The sequence below is a fragment of the Osmerus eperlanus genome, chromosome 12 (assembly GCF_963692335.1).
Source record: "Osmerus eperlanus chromosome 12, fOsmEpe2.1, whole genome shotgun sequence".
Taxonomy (NCBI): domain Eukaryota; kingdom Metazoa; phylum Chordata; class Actinopteri; order Osmeriformes; family Osmeridae; genus Osmerus; species Osmerus eperlanus.
This window is the reverse complement of record NC_085029.1, coordinates 9,448,380-9,472,629: the sequence shown is the minus strand read 5'-3', so window position 1 is coordinate 9,472,629 and position 24,250 is coordinate 9,448,380. Positions and strand designations below refer to the sequence as shown.

At 48.2% G+C, this 24,250-nt stretch overlaps 4 protein-coding genes across 6 annotated transcripts in view; 2 read left to right on the top strand and 2 right to left on the bottom strand.

The window, feature by feature from the left end:
• The window catches only part of acta2 (actin alpha 2, smooth muscle), a 6,855-nt gene extending 4,774 nt beyond the window's left edge, over window positions 1-2,081 (top strand). For both annotated transcript variants that reach the window (XM_062475596.1, XM_062475595.1), the window contains exons 6-9: window positions 1-51; window positions 484-675; window positions 920-1,101; window positions 1,381-2,081. The exon at window positions 1-51 is cut by the window's left edge and continues 111 nt beyond it. In XM_062475596.1, the coding sequence (XP_062331580.1) occupies window positions 1-51; window positions 484-675; window positions 920-1,101; window positions 1,381-1,524 (569 nt within the window). In that variant the 3' untranslated portion in view covers window positions 1,525-2,081. The remainder of the gene's footprint in view (window positions 52-483; window positions 676-919; window positions 1,102-1,380) is intronic.
• A 503-nt stretch (window positions 2,082-2,584) lies between these two features.
• On the bottom strand, window positions 2,585-11,158 carry stambpl1 (STAM binding protein-like 1). Its single transcript, XM_062475241.1, has 11 exons — window positions 11,074-11,158; window positions 8,620-8,734; window positions 7,550-7,767; window positions 7,262-7,337; window positions 6,868-6,963; window positions 6,172-6,493; window positions 5,789-5,913; window positions 5,444-5,581; window positions 4,879-4,991; window positions 4,538-4,637; window positions 2,585-4,148 (listed from the first exon to the last, which is right to left on the bottom strand). Exons 2-11 carry the CDS (start codon window positions 8,647-8,649, stop codon window positions 4,092-4,094), a joined length of 1,275 nt encoding a protein of 424 aa, XP_062331225.1. The 5' UTR covers window positions 8,650-8,734; window positions 11,074-11,158; the 3' UTR covers window positions 2,585-4,091.
• Window positions 11,159-12,400: 1,242 nt separating this feature from the next.
• On the top strand, window positions 12,401-15,982 carry ankrd22 (ankyrin repeat domain 22). Of its 2 annotated transcripts, XM_062474881.1 has the most exons (7): window positions 12,401-12,779; window positions 13,903-14,094; window positions 14,518-14,625; window positions 14,831-14,908; window positions 15,157-15,255; window positions 15,512-15,615; window positions 15,853-15,982. In XM_062474881.1, the coding sequence occupies exons 1-6, from the start codon at window positions 12,759-12,761 to the stop codon at window positions 15,587-15,589; spliced, it is 576 nt and encodes a 191-aa protein (XP_062330865.1). In that variant the 5' UTR covers window positions 12,401-12,758; the 3' UTR covers window positions 15,590-15,615; window positions 15,853-15,982. The 2 variants fall into 2 exon arrangements, with proteins under 2 accessions (XP_062330865.1, XP_062330864.1); XM_062474880.1 differs by having other exon boundaries at window positions 15,512-15,982.
• Window positions 15,983-15,990: 8 nt separating this feature from the next.
• On the bottom strand, window positions 15,991-24,223 carry lipf (lipase, gastric). Its single transcript, XM_062474879.1, has 10 exons — window positions 24,024-24,223; window positions 22,588-22,707; window positions 20,697-20,808; window positions 18,593-18,800; window positions 18,206-18,315; window positions 17,862-17,998; window positions 17,431-17,577; window positions 17,196-17,267; window positions 17,012-17,080; window positions 15,991-16,815 (listed from the first exon to the last, which is right to left on the bottom strand). Exons 2-10 carry the CDS (start codon window positions 22,693-22,695, stop codon window positions 16,582-16,584), a joined length of 1,197 nt encoding a protein of 398 aa, XP_062330863.1. The 5' UTR covers window positions 22,696-22,707; window positions 24,024-24,223; the 3' UTR covers window positions 15,991-16,581.
• Window positions 24,224-24,250: the final 27 nt, after the last annotated feature.

Sequence of the window (24,250 nt, the reverse complement as noted above, 5' to 3'; positions counted from 1 at the left end):
ACTACCTCATGAAGATCCTGACCGAGCGAGGATACTCCTTTGTCACCACAGGTGGGTGAGACAGGGCCTCACACACCCTACACATGGGATGGGATCTAATACACCATGCACACTGGATGGGATCTAATACACGCTGGACAGGATCTCTGTCATAGAGGATTCTGATAGGTCCTCATGTATCGTACACATGGGATTCCAGTCAATGTAGGCGAGATAGGACCTTATTTACAACATGTATGGGATTCCAGTCAGTCTAGTGTCAAATCTACTGCATGGGAGGGAGATGGTGTTCTGTTTTGGAGTCTTGTGTAAGGAAATGTAAGGAATCTGAAATGCAGTAGGGAGCCATGTGAAGAGACACCAATTAGTAATGTCACACACAAAATACTTTCTCTCTCCACTGTAACACTTTTTCGAACTCCCTTTCTCTCATTCTTTCCTTCTCTCGTTCTCAAACTCTCTTTCCTTGTGTCCCCCGTCCAGCCGAGAGAGAAATTGTCCGTGACATCAAGGAGAAGCTGTGCTACGTGGCGCTGGACTTTGAGAACGAGATGGCCACCGCCGCCACCTCCTCCTCGCTGGAGAAGAGCTACGAGCTTCCCGACGGGCAGGTCATCACCATCGGCAACGAGCGTTTCCGCTGCCCCGAAACCCTGTTCCAGCCCTCCTTCATCGGTGAGACATCTCTCTCTCTCTTTCTCTTTCCAGAACCTTCTACCCATGTTTCCCCCCTTCCTGTGGCATCTTCCTCCCTTTCTCTTCTGGCCATCCTCTTTCTCTTCTCCTTTGTACTCTTTCTATCATTTTTAATTGCGTGAGTCACAACAGGCTTGTCAATCAAGATCTCTGATCTACCCACGGTACTGTCCCTGTTACTTATCTTCCACTCTGTGCACACACACACACATACCCCGTCCAGGTATGGAGTCTGCTGGTATCCATGAAACCACCTACAACAGTATCATGAAGTGTGACATCGACATCCGTAAGGACCTTTACGCCAACAACGTCCTGTCTGGAGGTACCACCATGTACCCCGGCATCGCCGACCGCATGCAGAAGGAGATCACCGCCTTGGCGCCCAGCACCATGAAGATCAAGGTGAGGTTACCACATGCACACACACACACACACACACACACACACAGACACACTCAAATTTGTTTTTTAATCCTATTGTGGCCCGACTATTAACTCACATTCAAATCTAACATAAAGGTTATGAAGCCCAGCAAAATGGGAAACAAGACCAGACATACACACATAGACACACACAACCAGACATTCCACAGCTTGACTCTGCAGTACACCTCCAGCAGTACACCTCCAGGCCTGCAGCACTAACACCCCCCCCCCCCCCCCCCCACCACCCTCCCCCAGATCATCGCCCCCCCAGAGAGGAAGTACTCGGTCTGGATCGGAGGCTCCATCCTGGCCTCCCTGTCCACCTTCCAGCAGATGTGGATCAGCAAGCAGGAGTACGACGAGGCCGGCCCCAGCATCGTCCATCGCAAGTGCTTCTAGACACCCACCTCCCCGCCCTCACCCCGCCCCACCACCCCTTCCCAGCCTGGGCCACTGTCACCCTCACCTTCCCCTCTCCCCTCCACCCCTTCCAGCCCAAGCTCTGTTCTGTTTAGCTCTGTTGCCTGTAAACTGTGAACGTGGTGCCCCTGCCCTCGCTACCTCCTCTTCCCCCCTCTGACCTCCCCCCTCCCCAGCCAACCGACCCCCCCTCCCACCCTGACCTCCCCCTCCTTCCTGTCTTTGCACTGCCCACCTCCCCGAGAGAATGTTGGTTGTTGTTGTATTGTTTATTGTTGGTTGTTGTTGTTTATTACGAATGAATAAAGCTTGAATGTGCAGCTGGTTACAGTACTAAACATTCGGGGGACGTTTCCTGGGTGAGTCTGCATGTGGAGTCCCATGATAAGGGATAAGAGCCCTCTAGTGGTCAGCCTGTTTAACGACATCCCTGTCTGCTGTAATTAGAGGCCAGCTACCATGTATTGCTACACAACTGTTTGTGTGGATTTGAAGGTGAACACCCCAGGACAGAATAAAGCTCTCATACAAGGCTCTCCGTGTCTCCACTGTGTCCTCATTTCCAATCTCGGTCCAATCAGAATCAGCCCAATGCTAAGTCTCAGACAGACGAGTGGTAAGTCATGGACTAAACAGGATTGGCAGGGCTCCCATTTCTGACGTGCGACGTCACCCCATCCGTGTTCTGGATTGCTGATGAACTGGATCTGAGCCTCGTCTCCGTTCTTCCCCCTCATCCTTGGTTTCTACGAGGCCTTTTGAACAGGATGAAAACATGTCAAACCGGCTTCCTCTGGGTCTATGAATGATGCGAACGGGGCAGGCCTTCTGAAACACTGTTTGCACAAAGGCCAGATAATTAACTTGTTATTTGATTTCTACAGCTAGTATCTCTAGTTATCTCTGTGTGATGCGACTGCAAACATGATACATCAGATCTCCACTAGAGATGGAAGGGTGTTGTGCGTATTAGGAGTCCTATCCACATGGTATATCAGGTGCTGAGTGGGTACAACAGACAGTCCACAGACACAGGAAGGATCAGTAGCAGTTTTATTAGTAAACCGGCAGTGTAAAAGAGGGGCGTGACCTTCACATACAGGCTCAAGGGGTCACGGCCGACAGTCCACACACACACACACACACACGAAGCCACAAGAACATACACGTTTGCTTCAAGCTCATAGCCTCGCAGTGGGACGTGGGCTTTACGGAGCAGAGGCAGAGCAGTCTCTGAACAACCTGGGTACCGACGCCCTCGCTCTGCAGTGGACCCTGCGAAGGCTGTCAGCGGTGACAGAACCTCGGGGGAGGGCTCTTCCTGCCTCAGCCGCCGACGGAGATGAACAATGGTGGAGTTCCCCCATCCCTGTTCCTGGACAGCTAACAGTCCAGTAGGGTTATTATTTTCTCAGATTGTAACTAACCTGACTCGCAGCAGCTGTTAGAAGGGTGTGCACTAAATGAGGGGTTGGGGGAGCCCAGAAAGAGGGTTGGAGAGCTCTGGACTAGCTGGGAAGGAGCGTTGAGACACCCACAGCTCCTGAGACATGACCACCTGGGTACAGAATCAGCATGAGATAGAAAAATAAGACAGACTTTGTCTATTGCCAAAATACTTCAAATGATCCTAGTGCCTCGGAGCTTTAGAGAACTCACCCTAAAACCTGGTACCCCTCACAGAAAAAGGGTAGAGGAGAGGAGGATATAGGAGAGGAGGATATGGGAGAAAAGATAAGGCGTCTACGGTGTCTTTGTTTGACTGATATTCTCAGAGCACTTTGGTAGGGCTTCTCCAGACAGTAGAACAACCTCTAGGCGGAGGGATACGTTAGGTCCTGTTTGGTTGAGCTTCCCCAGACAGACCACCTCTCTAGGTGAAGGGATACGTTAGGTCCAAATCACCACTTGCGACACACATAGTTAAAAACTTTAAAGACTGTGACATCCAAGTGGCCAATGCGTTTACCAGTTAGAAGTAAAACACTATCACAAAACACAAAAGCAACTTCCTAGACCAGTATCCACAAAGTTGTCATCAAAATTCAAGCAGTGACTTTCTCATATTACTTCAAATGTTCACCAAACCTGGATCAGCAAAATAAGTCTTTACACACACACACATACAGTGTACGCTAGAAACATGTCTCAAGTCTGCGCAAGCACACATACACGCACACACACACCATCTCTGAGACACCTCAGGCCTTGTGCTGTAAAGGCTTTTGTCAACTAGTCCTTCCCTATCAAAAGGCCATCGCATAAACAAGCAGGATAAAAAAACAACAACAGCAGCAGCATTAAAACAACAATAAACGTCAACAAAGTTCACAGCTCCACTGTCCAAGTTCAAGACACTCCAGCATTTAACGGGCCCTCTCCGTTTACAGTACCGTCTTCACAGAAATAAATAAAAGTACAAATGCCGTCATGTAAACAAACGTTTCCAGTCTGCGATGTGGCAGGGGAGGGTTGGGCTCATGTTGGAGTGAAGCTGTGAGGAGGGGGTGAGGGTTCATGGTGCGGCGGTGAAGGTCCCTTCTCTGTCACCTGAGGTCCAGCACTGTGGTCTTGTAGTCCTTCAACACCACGTGCTTACAATGCTGCAACACAAAGAGGCTGGATGAACAACCATGAACCCAGGAAAGAAACACACACACACACACTATAAAAAACACATAGTTGGAACAATCAGAATCTGAATGGGTTTTATTCACCATGAAAGTTTGCACAGACAAGGAATTTGCTTTGGCAGGAAGGTGCATACATTAAACATATAGGAATCTTAAATTTTAATATGAGGACTAACTATACTAAGGGTACATAACTAGCAATACTAAGTGGAATTAGAATTAAAGTAAAATATACAATAAAATAAAATATACGTTTTTGGACATTGGTCCCTGTGTCAGATGTGTAGATCTTAACACCCGGAAATCAGTCACACTGCTCTGAGAGGGGGGTGTGTGTGTGGGTGTTTAGAGTTACTCACGGTGAAGAGGGGAGGGTCCTTGGAGTGGGGGTGAAAGCCTTTCATCCTGCAGCCTCCCACCTCCCCCATGCCTGGGCCTGTGAGCCTGAACACCCCCGTACTGACACACACACACACACAAACAACAGAGAGGGACAGACAGTTGTAATGAATAGTATCAGATGAGACACCACACCCTTCCTGCAGGCTGAAGGAGACTTACAGAGAAGAGAAAGAGAGAGTTTGAAAAAAGAAAGAGGGTGAGAGAGAGAGAGCGAGAGAGAAAGAGAGAGAGAGAGCGAGAGAGAGACTGAGCGTCAAGGAGAAAGAAGAGAGAGGAAGTTGAAGAGGGAGAGCCGTACTCGTTGTGTTTGGGGGCGCAGACGATGGCGATGGCCTCCGGCAGCATGAGCTGGTAGGAGCAGTGTGTGTGCAGGTCTACACTGGACAGGAAGGCTGTCTGGGTGGGGTGGGTCTGGGGGCAGGTATAAACATGTTACATATGTGCTCTTCATTCACCTCTCTCCCTCTCTCCCTCTCTCCCTCTCCCCCTCCCCCTCCCCCTCCCCCTCTCCCTCTCCCTCTCTCTCTCTCTCTCTCTCTCTCTTTCCCTCTCCCTCTCCCTTTAGCCTTGGCTTCTGATGAACTGTAAGCTGAATAACTAGAACATGCTTCCCTGTCCCTGGTTTCCATGGTGATATCTGATTATGTCATTATTGGAGGAGGAATTCAATAGGGTCACTTTACTGTTAATACTCAACTCCTTGCAATTTGTCTCCACACACACAAACACACACACACACATAAAACACAGTCAGAGTAGACTATCAACTTAATTTGTTGTTTGTCGAGACAGCGTGTACAAGAAATAGAGAGTGAGTGAGTGTGCGTGCGTGAGAGTGACTGTGTGTATGCGTGTGCCCTCACGTGGATCCAGCCCAGAGTGAGCAGGTTGTGATGGTCCTGGAAGCTGAAGAGCTCCTCCACGTTCTCCATGTCACAGTAGTCCGGCCCGGCAGACTGTTTAGGGACCACCACGTGGGTCAGCACAAACTCATTATGGGTCTGGAGGGAGAGAGGGGAGAGAGGGAGGGAGGGGAGGGAGTAAGGGAGGGGAGGGAGGTTAATGTGATGTTGACATTGGTTGACCTTGCATGTTCATTTGACAAGCTTTTCATGTGTTCATCAGGGCATGTGTTCAAGAGGTCATCCGGTATGGTCATGTTTCTCAGAAGGTCATGTGTTCAGCCCGGCGTGTTGGTGTGATCATACCAGTTTCCCACAGAGCACGCCGCATGTCTCGATGCCGCGGGCCGTGTTGCTGTCGGCCAGCAGGAGGAAGCCGTACGTCAGGTCTCTGGAGAGGACCACCCGCCTCAGCCCCTCCACACGCTGGTCTGCGCACACACAGAAACACACACACACACACAGGTTTAAAACCTCCACAGAAGGATCCAACGTACACACACACACGCGCGTCGCTGCCTTGTGTCATGACGCCCAACATTTAACCTCCCTCAGCTCCCTGCTCCAATCATCTACCGTGATTTCACATAACACACGATCCACTCTCTGGCCTCCCAACTCGGGCTAGCATCCTGTGTCCACCTGACCCCCCCCCCCCCCGTGACCCCTGGATGACCCCAACCACTCACTGTGGACGGTGGCCGGCGTGCCGGCAGCTTTGGCGCTGTGGGGCGGCGGCCTGTTCCTGTTGGGGTCGGGGAGGGCTCGGACGTGGTTCTTGGCGGCCTGCGTCGCCAGGCAGGACCCGTCCGTCTGCTCAGGCGGTTTGGAGGCCGCCTCCTCCTCCCTGCGATTGGCCAGCTCCTGGCGCCGCAGCTGCTCCTCGAAGTGGCGGAACTGTTCCGACTCCAGCTGCATCCGGCGGAGCTGGGCCACGCGCTGCCTCTCCTCCTCCAATAGGGAGAGGCGCTGGAGCTGCTGGCCACACCCCTCCGCCACCACCGCCTGGCTCTGGAGACACATCGTTGGAGACGCGTGATTGGACAATTTGGAAGGTTGCTGTCGTGGGGTTCTCCAACTGGAAAGCATCACAACTCGTTCGGGATGACGTCCGTTTAGAAACACGTGAGCTAATACAAGTGTCCCGTCTCTCATTTTGGTACAGTACGAGTCTCACCATCTGTCTGTCTGTCAACCTGTCTGTCTTTTTGCATCTCTGCCTCAGGGCTTAGAGCCAGAAATAGAGCTGTCAGTCAGGCTATCCAGACACTAAGCTGATTGGGGTGGACTGTCACAGAACGTTCTCTTGTATCAATCAATTTCTCAACGTGTGTTGCAATGTAGTGCAAACCGAGTGCACCCCATGTAGCGAATGGTGTGCTAACCTGGCTCCTCAGGTACTCTGTGTGTTCTCTGCTGTACTTCTCATGTAGAAGCTTCTTCAGCTGGTCCTTCCTGGGGAACGCCACTTCCTGTAATTTCTGCAATGGCGTGAAACCAGGAAGCGTTGATATGTCACACTCAATTTCTGCTTCTCAATTTCACAGCATTTTGTACCAGTTGTGGCCCCTCAACACACCTTCCCCCCCTCCAAACACACAAGCACACACATTTTTGTCTGACAGAGAGCTTGAGTCCAAGATCAGCACTATGAGCGGTCTCTATAAAAAGCGGGGGGGGAGTGTGGAGGGGAAGGGATGAGGATTAGGCAGGGTTTGGGTTAGGGAGAGGTTCTCCCTGGGTTAGGGGCAGGGACCGGGGTGCAGGCTGGGCTCCTACCTTCATGATGACCTGCTTCTCTGGGACACTGCACTGCTGGTAGTCCCTGTGGGCCGGAAGCTTCTCCACAAATAGTCTGGACACACACAGACAGCATGAACACAGCCTGGTTTATGAACTAGTGTCCTGACCTGACTATTTGGTTGTATGTCCTAAACTTGTCTGGTCTGGTATATATGTACTGGTCTGGTACAGTACATGTTTTGGTTTGGTCTGGTGTATGTACTGTTACAGTATACTGGTCTGGTATGCGTACTGGACTGGTATGTGTAACCGGCTGTATCTTACGTGATGAACTTGTTGTAGAGGACGTAGGCGTTCTCCAGGCTGCCCTCCTCCAGGTAGACGGCCGCCATGCGCTCCATCTCCACCCCGGAGCGGAAGTAGCGGCGGGGGGCGATCTCCTCGTTGATCTCCACGCTGCAGCCCATCTTGCTGAGAGCACGCACGCGCTCCACCGCCGCCAGGCTCACGTCCGTGTAGTCCGGCTCGGCCGCCAGCTTCTTCTGCGGACGGGGAAGGGTCAGGGGTCAGAGCTTGGGGACACCAGAGACCATGGCAATCTGACGTGTTTACAGGACTGGAGTGTGTGTGTATCCATGTCTGTGTGTGTGTGAGAGCCCAGACTAGCGGGGACTAATTAATGAGGCACTCCACAAGTCTATTTTGCTGCATTCGACCCCATTTTATGGCCCACAGTGGGCCAGTGTGGTGCCATGGATGATGACTTAGAGGCTGATGAAGCCTTTGGCACCAACAGCCTAACAGGCGGAAGTGACTCTCTCTCTCTCTCCCTCCCTCGCTCTCTGTGCCTGAGAAGGAGCTGTGTTTGTGTGGTGAATGTGTGTGTGAGGTTGTGTGTGTGTGTGTGTGTGTGTGTGTGTAAAGAGAGATAGCCCCTCTCTTGTCCCTGCTCCTCTATTCAGAAAGAGAAGAGGAGGAATGGAGAGGCTGACATCCGCTCCCTCCCTCCTACGTTCTCTTGCACCCCAGGATGGGGGGATGAGGCTGAATGGAGGGATGGTAGGAGGGAGGGAGGCATGGAGGGAGGCAGGGACAGAGCAGCAGCTGTTGGTAAACTAAAAAAAAACGTAGTGAGAGGAAGCTGCCTCTGTCCCCCACCTCCTCCTCATCCCCCTCTCATCCCTCTCATCCTCCTCTCATCCCCCACCTCCAACTCCCCCCACCCTGCACCCTCCTCTGTTTCACTCTCTCCTCACCCCCTCTCCCATCTCCAGCTCTCCAACCTCTTTCACATCTCTGAAAGGATCAGAGATCTGATCTTTCAGCAGATCGCAGGAAACAGCCATTACAGATTATGCACGCTGAAACGGCCCAACACCACACACAAGCCTCACCAGCGTGTTGAAGCTGAAGCCGTGGTCCATGGTGTGTGTGGTCTTCTCTGGTCGCTCACAGGCTTTGCTCTGCCCACACAACTCTCGTCCATCTGCCACCTCCCATGATCCTTCACTGCAGGAGGGGGGGGGGGTTGGGGTAGACACAGAGTGTGCTGATGATGATGACCTGGAGGTTAATAAACCCTTCAATCCTCTTGTTTTTTGTCTTTCCATCCATCAATCCTCCTTTCTCTTGAATCTTATTTTTCTTTAGGTCTTTCTCTCTGCTTCCCCCCCCCTCCCTTTGTCAGGTGACTGGGTATGTGTTTTTAATTGCAGATAAACAGGCCTTTCTCGCACTTTCTGAGAATTCACACAAAAAAAGAGTACATTTAAATCTAACAGTTTTTTTTTTTCTTCTAATAGCCAGTGCCTTGTGGCCTCCAAGAAATGTGCTACAGTTGCTATGACAGCTTGTAACTAAGCAGAAATGCCGGGTGACTCATGTGCAAGTCTTCATCTGAGAACTCATTCTTGGGTGAGCTGTGTGTGTGTGCACGTGCGTTAAGTGTCCATTAACACATGCGTGCGCGTGTGTGGCAATTTAAGCGCGTGTGTGCTTGTGTGCAGGCTTGCATGGTGGGTTTGTGTGTTCCTGCGGCTCCGCTCTCCACCACTGACCCAGAGTCAGTTTTCTCCACACACACCCACAACCTCTCATCCAGGGCAGAACAGACCCTGGAACCGATTAGCCACTCTACTCTGTGAAAGTGCTCCTGTCAATGGTACGACAGTATACAGCTGCCATGGTAACGTTTGGTGTGCTGTTACTAAGGACCAGAGAATGAGGTTGTGAGGGAAACACGCTGAACCCAGGTGACTGGAGGTATTGAGTGCTGCGTTTTTGCTGATGTGAAAGAGTGAGGGCTCTGCTGACTGAGCATGTTAATGTGAACACTGTTCCACTCGGTTAGGAAAAGGCAGCAGTCTGAATGACAAGACAACAGAGACAGGTTAGGTAAACAAGTAAAAACCAAAGTTTCACCTCATGTCTCGTCCTAAGTAAGCCTTTCCTACACTATTAAACCGGTGGTAAATCCTTCAAAACGTTGACAGAACCCTGTGAATGCTCTACAAGGATCCTCAGTGTGTTCTGTAGAAGTGTTTTCTGCAGTATTTCTCTTCAGTTCTTAAGTCACTGGTGTTTCTCTTCAGTTCTTAAGTCACTGGTGTTTCTCTTCAGTTCTTAAGTCACTGGTGTTTCTCTTCAGTTCTTAAGTCACTGGCTCGCACTCGTTGTTCGCTGGCCAAGCTGCTGGCTCGCCCCCCAGACCTGGACATCATGTTCAGACAGATGGACATTCAACATGTTTCTGCTGAGCACTAGGGCAGCAAACTGGCAGAATAGTTCTGATGCCCGGACAAGCTAGAGCCGCTGATAAACGGTGCTGACTCATCATCAGTGATGACTGAGTCTGGGAGAAAGTAAACCCACTCATATGGTATTTACAATGGAAATGAAGAGAAACCAACAACAACAAAAGCATCAGACAGGGTCAAATCTGTTAGTCAGGCACACTGGTATAGAAGAACAGTCATTCGGTGAGATGTAGTCAGTCAAATAGTCATACAAAAAAGAAACTGTCATTCCATTTGACACTGTCAGAGCAAAAACAGTCAGTGAAATACAGTCATAAAAAATAAACGGTCATCATTTAGACTGCCAGATTTAACATAAACAGTCAGGTAAGCACAGTGATATGGAACAGAAACAATCACTATAAGAGAGAAGCTGTTATGTGCATAGAACGGTATACGAGTATGTAATTTTACAGCATACCTCAAGAACAAACGGGTCAATCTTAGGCTGCACCTTTCACAGTCATGTAGGCTACGGCTCTATACCGATTTGCCATGATGACTTAGCAATTAGCCAACTATAGAGCTCGTAGAATAAATGTGAATGTGAATCTCATTTTCAGAACTGACAAGCTTGAGTGACTGATTACTCATTGTAATGGCTATACAGAAGTTGGTTCCTCACAACATTCTAATATTCGTTAAAGTTATAGATATGGGAATCTGGAACTTCCTGCTATTTGTTTCCTGTTGGAAAGTGCTCCTGCCACGATATCAGAGCTCGAGTTTTATAGGTGAGAAAATAACAACAACGTTAGGAATGCATGTCCTCCAGATTCTTTACAGGAGGTTAAATTATCACTGTTTAGTATTCCCTTATGACTGCTGGGTTAACTTGGCTAGAGAGGGCATGCTAAGCACTGGACCTGTCAGACCTATTACTGACCACTGAAGAGTGATTTACAACCAATGCATCTATTCATCAGCGAGTGCCTCGTTAAGTCCTGTTATGCTATAAAACAAATGAATGAATTGTTTTAAATAACGCACACCACTCCATTCGATTAAAACACTAAATAAGGGACACTATAGAGATGGAAATCTGGGGCTCACCAGTTAATTCTCTCGGGTCTCCAATGGTTGATCCCCTTGCCCACTCCACATCGCCGCCACGGTCACATGTGGTGCATGCTAGAAAGTGGAGCATGAGCAGCAACCTGCCTGTTAGCTTTCTAAATCGTGCGTAACCGGTTTTACAACCTATCAACTCCCCTTCACGGACATAATAGAATAGCCTACCTTTGGAAATCAAAATGTTATAAAATGGCTGAATGCCGTAGCCAAAATCCGATGCGCTATGAAGCGAGTCAGATTGTTATCCTGAGCTCAATGTGAGGTCAGTGCGCGGCTCGGCTGCTGCATCGGCGGTGTACTGTACAATGTCAGCAGCAGCGGTGGACCCCATGAAGGGATGTGTCATTCGAAGGGGGCGGAAATGAGAATACACTTCAAACATCCAGCTCACTACAGGACAAAGGAACGAACGCCCCACGACATTGACACAGCGGTAGTTCTTTGTGTCACTGTGTAATTCGTTTGATAATTACTTATAATGGCGTACAGCTGCACGTAACAGCTATAGATATGGCCTTATAAAAAAGGCGGCGGCGCAGCGCCATTGTAGCTACAAAAAACCGAGCGCTCATGAACGATTGGCCGCATGGACCATAATCTCTAGATTCAAGGCCGGGGTCTGTGGGGAAAAAATCACAAACTCTTACGCGGGGGCAAAGACGAATTATTTCTCTGAAGGGCAATCCTAGCCTACAATTAGCCTACATTGAATGGCTGCTAATCCCGACAAAGATGGTGATTAAGATAGAAAATGACAGTGCATAAATTAAGTTAGTTGTTCGCTAGATGGCGTAGATAATTCGTCCATCTGAACATAACCTGCACTGTGCATAACATGCACAGTTCAGTTCAGTGGAACCGCAGCATTTGGGACCAATGGGATAAACCTAGGTCGATCTTAAATCTGTTGGGTATCACCCATAATTACCAGGCTCGATCTTTTTTTTCATATGCATAATGGATAAAAGTTCATTAAAAGTGACCCCCCACCCCCAGAACACACACGATGGGATCCCGAGACTCAGGCTAATTAACCCTTGTGTTATCTTCGGGTCATTCTGACCCATCAGTCATTGTGACCCACCGTCGTATTGCGACAAATTTACCGCATACAAAGACAAAGTGAAGCATTTTCTTTTAACAGCTAGGCTGTCTCAGACCCCCCACATTGCGATGGTTAAAAGAAAATTATTTTAATTTGTTTTTGTATTGGGTAAAATTGGGTAAACACAACGATGGTTCGTTATGAACCTTTGGGTCATGTGACCCGAAGGCAGCACGAGGGTTAAACCACTTATCCCATCCAAACACGAAAGTCGAACTATGAATAAGAACGCGCGTACGTAATTAGGTAGCCTACTATAGCCGACCAGCCAGGATAGCTGTGTCACAATAATTAGACGGTCCTAACATTGACTCACCACTATCGCGTACATTCCCCACACATACCTCGGATAAAAATTGCCAAAGCACGGATCATCTTTGAAGCCCTTAGAGGAAGTGATACTTCGCTATTGTTCCTGGGACACGTCTGTCTTTACTGTCTTTAAAATAAATACAGTTTAATTGACTGTTGAAAGCAAGGTGTCTGGAGTCCCAGATTGTTCTGAACACACATGTGTGTCTTTTCTCCGGAGAGCCTACGTCATTGAAGAAGTGGAGACATGGGGATCGTATATTCGGAGGTAGGTACACTTATTCACTAGGAGACTTTTAAATCTCCAAACAATATTTCAGTTGTCCCGGTTAGAGTTACGGCAACAGTTGGACTATGTTATTCTCGACGTGTAGCTAAATCAACGCGGTATTAGAGATGATGGCATCCCGTGTCTTAACGCGGTCCACGTCTATCCAACGATCTAGTTCTAAAACAAACATTAAGATGTGAGTTTTACCAACAATGTATCACAGCATTGACAAGCAACCTCCTGTAGTTTGTTTTACATGAAAATGCTGCTACAATAGTTTGACATCAAGTGTTTCCAAACTGTTAAAAGTTGGGCATTTTTGTCAACTTATTGGTATTGAGGTAGGTACTGTTTATTGTCCTAATGTGCCTCAGTTGTTCACCAATGTTAGCTAGTCGTGTGTCAGAGTCCTTATTTGTGGATTTAAGGCTTTGAGTAGTGAAAGGTATGTATATTGAGGTAGGATATGGATGGGTGTGACCTGGTTAGCCTAGTGTGTAAACCAGCTGACTGGAACGACCTGTTCTCTTATCACATGCAGTCTGGCTGGAGGGCTAGCAGACCTGGTGAACTAGACTTTTAGTTAGCTACTCAAGTATCACTGACTATCCATTTGCTCCTCATATTCGTGTAAACTCTCCATTCATGACAGCTTATAAAACAATCTTTGTTTATACAGAGGAAGAACAATAACAGGTTGATTGATCAACAAAGTATGACAGAATGGGCAGACTGTCTAGTTAGAGGAGGTGGAGAAGGTGAGGACTGCTCTGGACTTTCAGCCAACCTTGCATTCCTCATCAAACGTTCTCTTGGCCTGTTCTAGACCTCTTCTTGGAACAAGCAGCTCTTTCATTTGGACGTTCCTTGCAGTGCAGGCAGTGCCCATCAGGAGCCAGCTGTGTCTAGCTCCAGTAGTTGGGAAACAGGCCTGACGTGTGTGATGTTCTGGAAATATAGTGTAGAAGACGCCTGTATAAAGGGTTTTTTCGCTGACATTGACATACTTTTTTGGATTGATTTCCTACATACGTGGAGGTTATGATTTCAATGAAAATGTTCAATATCCTCATGTTTATACCTCCCCCCTCACACACACACACACACACACACACACTAGCCCGTCTGCCAGGCTGCCTACGATGATGACCTCCACAGGGTGTACCTTCTCCTCAGCGAAGACAAAAAGAACCTCAACGCTCAAGACGGTCACTACGGAGACACGCCCATCATTGCCGCCTGTCGCCGCGGCAACACCAGGGTGGTCAAGTACCTGTTGGACCACAACGCAGAAGTTTCGTTGAGGAACAAGGTAAGGCTTAGTTCGTCCTCCTGAGAGGAGCTGGCCTGGACACAAGGTTGGGTTTTAGTGTTGAGTACAGCTGGGAAACAGGAAAAGGCTGTGGGAATGACAGCATTGTGTAACTCCAGTTGCATGTTATTTGAATGACGAAGACTATCATGCTGCCACATGTCCTTGTTTGTCTATGAGGAGTCCCTGGGTTGGAGGTTTGAACGGACGGCTATGATCCATGGACTCTCTGTCTTTTGTTTCTCACCATTTCTCTCACATTCTCTCTTATTCCCTCTCTTTTTTTTCTTCCCTTTTTGGTCTTTCGATATGTCAAATGTTCTTTCTCTTTCTCTCTTTTTCAATTTCTATCTAATGTCTATCTCTCTTTCCCTCTCTCTCTCCCTCTCTCTTCCCCTTCTCCCCTTCTCCCTCTCCCTCTAGAAAAACAGAACATGTCTACACTATGCTGCGAGAAGGACCTTCTCCCTCCTGGACTACCTGATGATTGCCATCCTCATGCCCATCCTGCTGATTGGATACCTCATACTGGTATGACTCTCTGATTGGATACCTTCTATTTGTAAGACTGTCTGATTGAAACCTCACGCTGTGACAACTTACTGATTGATGATGTAAATGCTTCAACTTTGGTAAAAAGGTATTTGTTCAGTTCGTAGCCAGCAAATTTCCTGCCCGGTATGAATGTTACTATGTGCAAATGGAGGTATGTCTGGAACTTTCCGTGTGTTAACAGGTGCAGAAACAGAAGAAGAATGTCAGTCTGATGAACCTGGTGCTCAGCAGTGCAGTGGAGGTGGATGCTGTGGATAATGTGAGTACTGCATTCTGACCCTTTCCTTTCCTAGAATAGCTGTGAGTACCTCACATGGATCTGTCCTCTACAATAATGACGTGAGTGCTGCTCTGATCAGTGCAGTGCTCACAGTCATTCTAACACACAAAAGAGATGTTCTGTACTTGAAGGACGATTTTAGTACTTTACTTTGACCAGACGTACAAACCTGTCAGAATAATCATCCAACCATCCATTTACCCAGTGCCTGTCTGTGTGTGTTTCAGAAAGGTAACACAGCTCTGCACTACGCCTGCCAGAGGAAGAGTCACCGCCTCGTTCCTCTGCTCCTGGAGAAGAGCGCTGACGCGTCCATCCAGAACCATGTGAGTAGGACAGCAGCCACGCGCACGAGAGACGGCAGAACTAGCACTCGACACCGTTTCAGTTTTGAGATCATATTTGCAAACCTTTTAGTTCCAAGTTTGTATGGAGCTGACTGGGTCATGAACTTTCGCTTCCTCCCTTTGGTGTGGAACTTCTTGCTTCTCCTTTGGCCCTTACTAGGACAGCTCTTGTGGTGAAGCCATGGTGTTTTTCTGCTGTGTATGGTGATCATGTCTGACGTTTTTATTCGACCAGAACAAGGAAACTCCTCTTGATATTGCCAGAAGGTTGGACTTCAAGAAGATAGTCGCCATGTTGAAGAAACCCCAGTGACGGCCACCTCTGATTGAAGACAAGGGCAGACATCCCAACCTGCAGAGACTCATTTCCGGGAGGTAATGAGTCTCTGAGTCCCCCCCCCCCCCCCCATATGCACCTATCTCTACCAGAAATGACCATTTAGACAGTCTCGCTAGCTCGAAATACAAAATCCCCAATTTCCGGGAGATTGTACAGCATTTGCGGGCGTCAGGGAGCCGCTATTGAAATGCGGGAGACTCTCGGACCTTCCGGGAGACTTGGGATGTCTGCGAGGGGGTGGCACTGGCCACGGTTGGAACATATCTACATGGGTGCTTTCATATTTTTGTACATAAACGTAAGTAACAGTTGGAAGGAATGACATGGTGCTTAAATTAATCATGAAAAATAAATGTTCTGAATAAGCGAGTCTGTAATGAGTAAACAATGGATGTTTATTTAGTGATCAAATCCATCCCAAAGCAGCATAGATATGTCAATTTTTCACAAGTTGAAAATCAACTCAAATTTTCCTACACTTCAATACATGTTAGCTGTAAACCAAAGGTAGTAGTAGTAGTGTGACAGAACACAACATAGAAAAACATGATTTTCTTATTTTGATCTTCTTGAAGCCATTCACACATACAACACTGCAGTTTGGAAAGTGCACATAGTTTGTTTAAACCTTTTGAGGTCACCTGCTGATTCTCTGAGGCTCAGACTGTTGACTGCTCCGCTGTGTTGAATGTTTAACTATACTGGAGTTTCTCAGACTGTCACCCACCCCAGTACCATCCATCCATCCATCCATCCATCCATGGGTCTTTCCATGAAGTTACAATCAATAAAATCAGAACGGATCAGTGTTTTCACAAGGATAAAATGAATTCAGCATTGTTAAAAACAAAGTGATTTACCGAGAAAGAAGACAGAAGTAATTTAAGTGATTCTCCCTCGAAGAAAGGCATTCCTGTGTTCCCCTGCCATACTCCACTACGAGCACACACACACCCTCAAGCCCCTCAGCGGTGCTTCTCCATGAGCTTGATCATCTGCTGGTACACCAGCTGGGGAGCGTCCAGGCCCCAGATGAAGTCCAGATGCTCCCAGGCCTCGATGTGCTGGTGGAACACCAGTTTGGGAACCTGGGTCAGGAGCACCGCCACGTCCTTGGGGTCTGCCAGCGTGTCGTGGCCCCCGGACCAGAGGGCTGTGGGGACCTGCATGTCCTGCACCCTGTACAGTGGGGGTGTGGACTGAAGGATGGGGAGGGGGGGGGGGATAGGTAGGAGAGAGATAGGAATGATGCAGTCTGATTGTGACATGTTGGCCTGATGATTGTATGAAATGAATAAAATAAATGTTTGATGGAGTGTGTGTGTGTGTGTTTGAGTGCCATGGTATGTGTTCCAAGGTGTGTGTGTTCCATGCTAGAGGTGCCGTGAGGCTCACCTGGTTATAGTGAGCCATGTTGCCTGCTCTCCCGTAGTCGTAAGCCATCAGCTTGCCTCCATGGATGGCCTGACAGCACACAGAACATGACTCAGAACGCTGTGTGTGGTGTCTGTACAGGAGGGAGTGTGTGTGCTTCTGTGTGTACATGCCAGGTATGTTAGTGGATATGCCAGGTGTGTACCTGAGACCAGTGGACCATGTTCTGGACAGATGTTCCAGCAGGACAGTGGGTGGTGTAGACAGGAGTCCGTGACTGCAGGAGAGAGAGGGAGGGAGAAAGAGAGCGAAAGAGACAGGGACAGAAAGGGGAAGAGACAGAGGAAGAGAGAGACAGTGAGCGGCTGGTTAGTATACCCTACATACCCCCTCATCCCCCCTGGCAGATCTCCCACGCCCCTGAAGAGCAGAGGACCCACCATGTTGAGGTTCTTCTCGTCGAAACCGCAGAGGACAAAGAACAGGTTTCCACACAGCTCGCTGAGCGGTTCCTTGCTGCAGAACTCCTTAGCAAACCACTTAATCAGATCACTCTGAGGGAAGAAGTCCTTCCTACCAAACAAGTCCTGCAACACACACGCACACACACGTGTCTTACAGTCAGTAAAACACTCATTAGCGCTGACACGTGTTCTATAGTTCTCTTTCTGCAGTCCTCTACTTATCAAGTTGTGTTCTATTCTATTGTAGTATGTGCTATTCTATTCTATAATAGCATGTTCTATCATATTCTATGGTAGTATTTTGTATAGTGTGTTCTATTCAGTTCTACTCTGTGTTACTCTGTCCCACGAGCGTGAATGCAGTAATACTTCCGGCCAACAGGATCAGACGGGTGATGTCATCTCACCCAGATGAGGAAGTCTGGTAACAGTGACAGTTTGGTCATGGGGCTAGCGGTGAAGGCTACCGTTGCCACGGGAGCCAGTCCAAAAAACATCTTGATCTTACTGGCCAGCTCTGGCATGCTGGAGAAGGCTATGAAGGCTGCAGAAAGAGAGGGAGAGAGGGTGAGGGTGAATGAGACAGATAGATTGGGATGGGAGGGAGAGAGAGAAAGGGAGAGGGGAGGGGAAGAGGATGAGTGTAGAGAAAGGGAGTATGTGTATAGAACTGATTTATCTGAGAGTGTAAAGATGGTTAGTGGGGTGGCCCCAGTGACTCTGCATGCTAGTCCAGGCGCAGGTGTCGCACCTATAGTGGTCCCCTGGGAGTGGCCCACATAGAAGATCTGTTCCTGGCCCGTGGTCTTCAGGATGTGGTTGACCACAGCGGGAAGATCCTTCTTGGCCATCTCATCATAACTGGACAAACGAGGGGGTGAGACGTCGGGAATGAAAGAGGGATGGAAAGAGGGGGACGGAGAGAGAGAGGGAAGAAAGAAGGGAAGGGAGAAAGAGTTCAGCACGTAGGAGAGCTTAGGTATTAACAGAGAAAATCAATCACGTCAGCATGAATGGAATGTCCTGTTTGAACCAGCAACACTGTCGACCAGAAGTCTTCAACGCTATACTGTCTATAACTGAGGTTGTGGTCAGAACTGTATCAAACTGTGGTCGTGGTCCATAGAGCGGACGCTACCTGAACTCCCAGAACTCTTTCTGGGAGGGGCTGAGACTGATGTGTCTGCGAGACCAGGTGTTTCCTCGGCTGTTGCCCAGCCAGACGTCGTAGCCAGCGTCTGCTAATAGGTAGCCCAGGCTGGTGTTGGGCAGGTTGGTGATCCAGTTGCTGCCCGCAGCCAGGAGGCCATGCTGGAGGAACACCACAGGTTTGGGGCCTGCGCTGCCTGGGGGGGCAGAGGGGGAGAGGAAGGGGAGGATGGGGAGAGAGAATGGGAAATATACACATCATTCACTGTCCACTGTGTCTGAAACCCACATCAAACTGATCGTGTGAATCCAGGAGCTATTCAACAGTCTCCTGCACTGCTGTGGAATCTGACATGGACCTATCCTGAGGTACCATGTTTGGACACCAGGTGGCGCCTCAAGCTCAGTCTATTGAAAAGCCTTTCGTGACCGTTTCCATCTGTGCTCTGTTGGTACGGTCTGCGCCCCCGGGGCTCTGTGCTCTACCGGTAAGGTCTGGGTAGAGCAGCTGCTACCAGAGCAACCAGTAAGTTCCAGGGTGCGAGCTGGTCTGTTCACATTCAGCAGTGGGCTGAGATCACAGCGCCGTTCATACCATCCATTATTCTACACCCCCCCCCCTCCCCTCGCTTAAGCCACGCCTTCAACGAGACGAGCCCCCAGCCTGCCGAGACATCGCCCAATAGGGAGTCAGCAGCTGGAGAGCGTTTATGTAACTACTGGTTGGTCCCAAGAGACAGATGTTACACAACCACACACAGAAGGTGCTCATGGGAAGTGAAGTCCAGACAGGGTTTTTCATAGAATCTGTGATGCAGGATTCAGTCTTTGTACAGTACAGAGTTTCTAACAATGGAAATGTATCTGCTGTTTCTATTTCCGGCTGATTCTTTTGATTTTATGGCAATAAACACATCTGGGAGTGAACCGTTTTTCAGTTTGATATGTCTCTGTACTGCCAAACTGACATATCCCTGGTGACCACAGGAAGTGGGACACCAGGAAGTGAGGGATTTCCAGCAAATCAGAGTGCTCCAGAATTAGACACAAGACGAGCTGCACTGGGGCGTCCTGAGACACTAGCGACAGTTAGATCCAGACTTATTAATAAGGTATCAGTATGGATTACAGTACACACAGCTGAGGACATCCCTAGACTAACAAAACATTTGAAGCTACAATTATTCCCTAGACAGGGTCTTGGTGCTAGCCACCCAGGACAGGGTCTTGGTGCTAGCCACCCAGGACAGGGTCTTGGTGCTAGCCACCCAGGACAGGGTCTTGGTGCTAGCCACCCAGGACAGGGTCTTGGTGCTAGCCACCCAGGACAGGGTCTTGGTGCTAGCCACCCAGGACAGGGTCTTGGTGCTAGCCACCCAGGAGTTTGTGTGTGTGTGTGTGAGTGAGAGAGCGAGAGAGTGTTCAAAGTAGACCCACACACTGGCCAGATGAAGCCTTTCTAATGACAGCCCAATGCCAATATTACTGGAATTAACTGAATCTATTTGCATTCTGAATGAGCAGAAAGGGTCGTCCAGAGTCCAACAGAATACATCCAGTTACTAATTCATGCTGTGGAGACGACGGGAAGCAGAGAAACATCTGTTACTGAACACACACACACACACACTGTCCTTCACCTCCACTCAAATAACAAGTGTGCCAGGGAATATGGGCCTCCCGTTCTTAATAACATGAAGGGCTTGACGGAGGAGTTTGTTTAGGACTGCTGATGAAAGGCCGGACCCGAGAGAAATCAACACAGTTTAAAAAGTGTTTTCTGCTGTGTGAGTAGGGCTGAAAGCTGTCCTACCTGGCTGGTCTGGTGAGTGAGTAGGCCTGTCCTACCTGGCTGGTCTGGTGAGTGAGTAGGCCTGTCCTACCTGGCTGGTCTGGTGAGTGAGTAGGCCTGTCCTACCTGGCTGGTCTGGTGAGTGAGTAGGCCTGTCCTACCTGGCTGGTCTGGTGAATGATTAGCCCTATCCTACCTGGCTGGTCTGGTGAGTGAGTAGGCCTGTCCTACCTGGCTGGTCTGGTGAATGATTAGGCCTGTCCTAACTGACTGGTCTGGTGAGTGAGTAGGCCTGTCCTACCTGGCTGGTCGACCAGGCCGTGAGGGATCCTGTTGACACTGAGGATGTATCCGTCCTCTGTCACCACGTCATGGTCCTCCGCAGGGTAGCCCCAGTAACGGATGATCTCACTCTGGGAGGAGGGACGAGAGAGAGAGAGAGAGAGAGAGAGAGAGAGAGAGAGAGAGAGAGAGAGAGAGAGAGAGAGAGAGAGAGAGAGAGAGAGAGGTGAAGGGGAAGCGGGGGAAAGAGAGGAGCAAGAGAGTGGGGGAGACAGACGACACATCACCTTATTTATCCTACCTCACCAACAAGGAGTCACATAGAAGCGACAGATGTACAGTAGATCCCTTGTCATGGTCTACTGTGTGGATGCATGGCACACTCACATAAGAACACAGTTATGTTTCCTTACCATGGATTAGTATAAAACACCAGACAGTTTTCTATGTAACATCTAATAGTTATTTTATATTCAGTCTACTGTATATTTCACACATGACATAGACATTGGGTATTATGATATTCTACAATTGACATGTTATAGATCTTCTTTATTAGGTGAGAAAGCGAGAGAGCGAGAGAGAGAGCGAGAGAGCGAGAGAGGGAGGGAAAGAGAGAGCATAGGAGGAAGCGAAGACGGGCTTTTAGATGAGCCCCTGCAATATAATCCAACCATGCATAATTCATCCACCTGGTTCTGTATACCAATGGCCATTCGAGGATAACCCCTGTACCCCCAACAAGGAGGGCTGAAATCACACCCGCCTCACTCACATTTCACACTTTCCCTCCTAGGGAGTTTCATAAATGATGAATGAATGATTAATCCCTGCTGAATCCAATCAGGGTGGTGTCTGTTTGAGTTCTTCCAGTCTAGCCCAGATAGGATACAAACAGAGCATGCCATCTTATCGTCAGTGGCCAGTTGGGTTCATATTCTTTTGAAGCTGTGATAGCATCTTAACCGCAGCATGAGGTGTGAACGTGAAGTTCCAACAAAACCGACGAGGGCACAAACCACACAAGCTGTCACTTTCAAAGGCCCATCTATCAAACCCAAGGTTGTGCCATGATGGGATTCGGTGAGAAAGCGTTGCAAGTTCCGAGTTTGAGGTGTCGAATGTAGCGCCGTTGAACTCGTCTGCGTTCTACACAAATTGTCTACAAGTCTTCGACGTCGTTGGCAGCGGTCGTTCATGCACACTGGCGAAATCGGCCAATCGCCATCAACAGTCAGGAGCTTTGCAGGCTTAAGATGCCACGGGACACTGCTTGTTGACTGGGAGGAGGAAAAAGGGGGTTTCTTCCCCAAGGCTGCAGGGGCATGAGGAGGAGTTGAGGGTAAAACACAACATGTCAAGTGAAATGGCATATTCACCTTTCACATGAACAACAGGAACAGGTCGGGGGGGACGGGGGGAACAGGAACATCTAGGATGGAACGTATTAGGACAGAAAATCTAATCTAGGTCTGAAGTGAAGGTTGAGGCTGAAACTGAGACTTCCCTATTGTTGTTCCTCTTGCTGCAGTGACACACTGTATAGAGGGGTCGAACATGAGCAGGAGGCGTGGACCTGGGGAAGGTCATGTGAATCATCAACCCCTTATGGCTGCTTGCTGAGGTCTGAGTGGACTGGCCCTGTGGATTCCTAATCTGCACAGTCACTTCTCTCAAGTCTTCTGTGGTTGGTTTGAGCTTGTGACTCCACTGGAACGATGGATTGGTTCTAGAACGGGAATTTCTGGGTCAGCGATGGCCAGTGGCAGTCCAGTGGAATGTTTGATTCGCTCCACTGAACTTACGCATGGGACAAAGACAAGTGTGTGATCTCTAAGTGATGGTCCGACTGTGTGTGTGTGTGTGCGTGTGTGTATATGTGTACTGTATGGGTGTCCCTCCATACTCACAATGTTCATGTTGACCTCTGGGTCCAGGCTTTCCTTCCTCAGGATGGTTCTGTCACACTGGACCACACCAGTGGACAACAGCACAGCACTTATCACAGCCCACAGCATTTTCTATCTCACATAATGGGACAATAATCACGCACGAACACAATCAATTTATTTGATAATGTTAGAGTAATCGACATGAAATGCTATTTACTTAACTCTTGTTTTGTATGCTTGAGATCCAAAAGATATGGACGTCTTTACAATGTTGTTTATGAACTGGGTGGTGTAAAATTACTTCTTGATTAAGTTTAGTTGAACTTGGGTAGTTACTGTTTGTTACAATTTCAGGTAAAAGATCAAATCATGGAGAAACAATAGCTTTCTGGTTGAGCAGCAAGAGTCAATTTAACATGATGACATCCTTCTTTAGTCATATAGTGCAGGGGTTCTCAAACTTGTTGGGGCCAGGGACCCCTTACAGGGGTGAACATTTTCCAAGGACCTCCCCATAATCGTAACAACCTTTCAGCAAACCCTTTGTGCTCTTAAATTGACACAATATGCTTGTTTTATTGGTGCAAATTGTCCCCATCTGTAGATTATAATATTGTTTTCACTTTTTAATGATACAGCACAATTTAAAAATGTTATAATTTATGGTAAATGATTTCGCAGACGGCTATGGTTCACGGACGCCACTTTGAGAACCACTGATCTAGTGCGTCAATAAATACTCCCTCATGCAACCTATGACTATTATGTGCTATCGCAGTCCCTACACATAGGCCTACATTCGGTAACAGTGCTATCACTTGATGTTTTGTTTACACTTGATAACAGAGTTAAAAGTTAACCATATGTAAGTTATAGTGCATTCAACAGCACACTTTTGGACTAAAGTGCAGTAATCGGCGGAATTCTAAAGAATCAACATAAATAGATAAGTCCACGCACCAAATAACCGCTGACGCTGCCTGTATTTGACTTTGGACAATCAGCAAACTATTGAGATAGCTTTGGGTTTCCTGAGGTAGCTAAATTTAACAGCTGAGGACAAAGCCTACTGTCCTTTTGTCGAGTTCAGCTCAGAAGACAAGAACACTAAGAACTCTGGACGCATATTTTAAATCATTTTAAACGGGGAACTAAACGCATTTTATCTTCTATTAATACAGACATGAGTGTAACCTCAGGCCTGGGTCACTGGCACAGTACTCATTCTGACTGACTGAATTGGCAAAGAGCAAGGATGCTCACCTATGTATTTGCTCCTTTCAATGTTATGACTTATGAAACACTAACACATAAGTGAAAAATAACATATAACATAATGTTACATATGTGTTATGTTACATAACACATAAACACAAACCCTACACTAAAGGAGAATTTCCAAGACTGGCAATGGTCGAGAAATACAATGTAGCCTATTCACTTGAAACACTTACCCAGTTCTTCTTGAACTTCAGTTCTCCAGCAGCGACGGAAGAGGAAGACGGTCAAAAAGAGTCCCAGCTTGATGAAACGTCAGAGGCACCCCCTGTCTCGTTTGCTGATTGGCTCGCTCTTTGTTTATAAGCGTGTCGTTACAACGACTTTCCAAAACTTCCATTCTATCCTTCCCAAAGTCGATACTTCCCAATAATCGAATGGGAATCAATGTAGTAAAGAATTA

Bases quoted from the DNA above. Each gene is read 5' to 3' on its own strand.
- stambpl1 (XM_062475241.1), bottom strand. From the start codon at position 8,649: ATGGACCACGGCTTCAGCTTCAACACGCTG. The intron at 4,638-4,878 runs GTACGGCTCTCC...TGTGTGTGTCAG, and splicing joins TGCGCCCCCAAACACAACGA to TACGGGGGTGTTCAGGCTCA. The intron at 4,149-4,537 runs GTGAGTAACTCT...TTTGTGTTGCAG, and splicing joins AGGACCCTCCCCTCTTCACC to CATTGTAAGCACGTGGTGTT.
- lipf (XM_062474879.1), bottom strand. From the start codon at position 22,695: ATGCTGTGGGCTGTGATAAGTGCTGTGCTGTTGTCCACTGGTGTGGTC. The intron at 18,801-20,696 runs GTAGGACAGGCC...CTGCCCCCCCAG, and splicing joins CGGCCTGGTCGACCAGCCAG to GCAGCGCAGGCCCCAAACCT. The intron at 16,816-17,011 runs GTGAGCCTCACG...CCCATCCTTCAG, and splicing joins ACATGGCTCACTATAACCAG to TCCACACCCCCACTGTACAG.
- ankrd22 (XM_062474881.1), top strand. From the start codon at position 12,759: ATGGGGATCGTATATTCGGAG. The intron at 14,626-14,830 runs GTATGACTCTCT...GTGTGTTAACAG, and splicing joins TGATTGGATACCTCATACTG to GTGCAGAAACAGAAGAAGAA. The intron at 14,909-15,156 runs GTGAGTACTGCA...TGTGTGTTTCAG, and splicing joins AGGTGGATGCTGTGGATAAT to AAAGGTAACACAGCTCTGCA.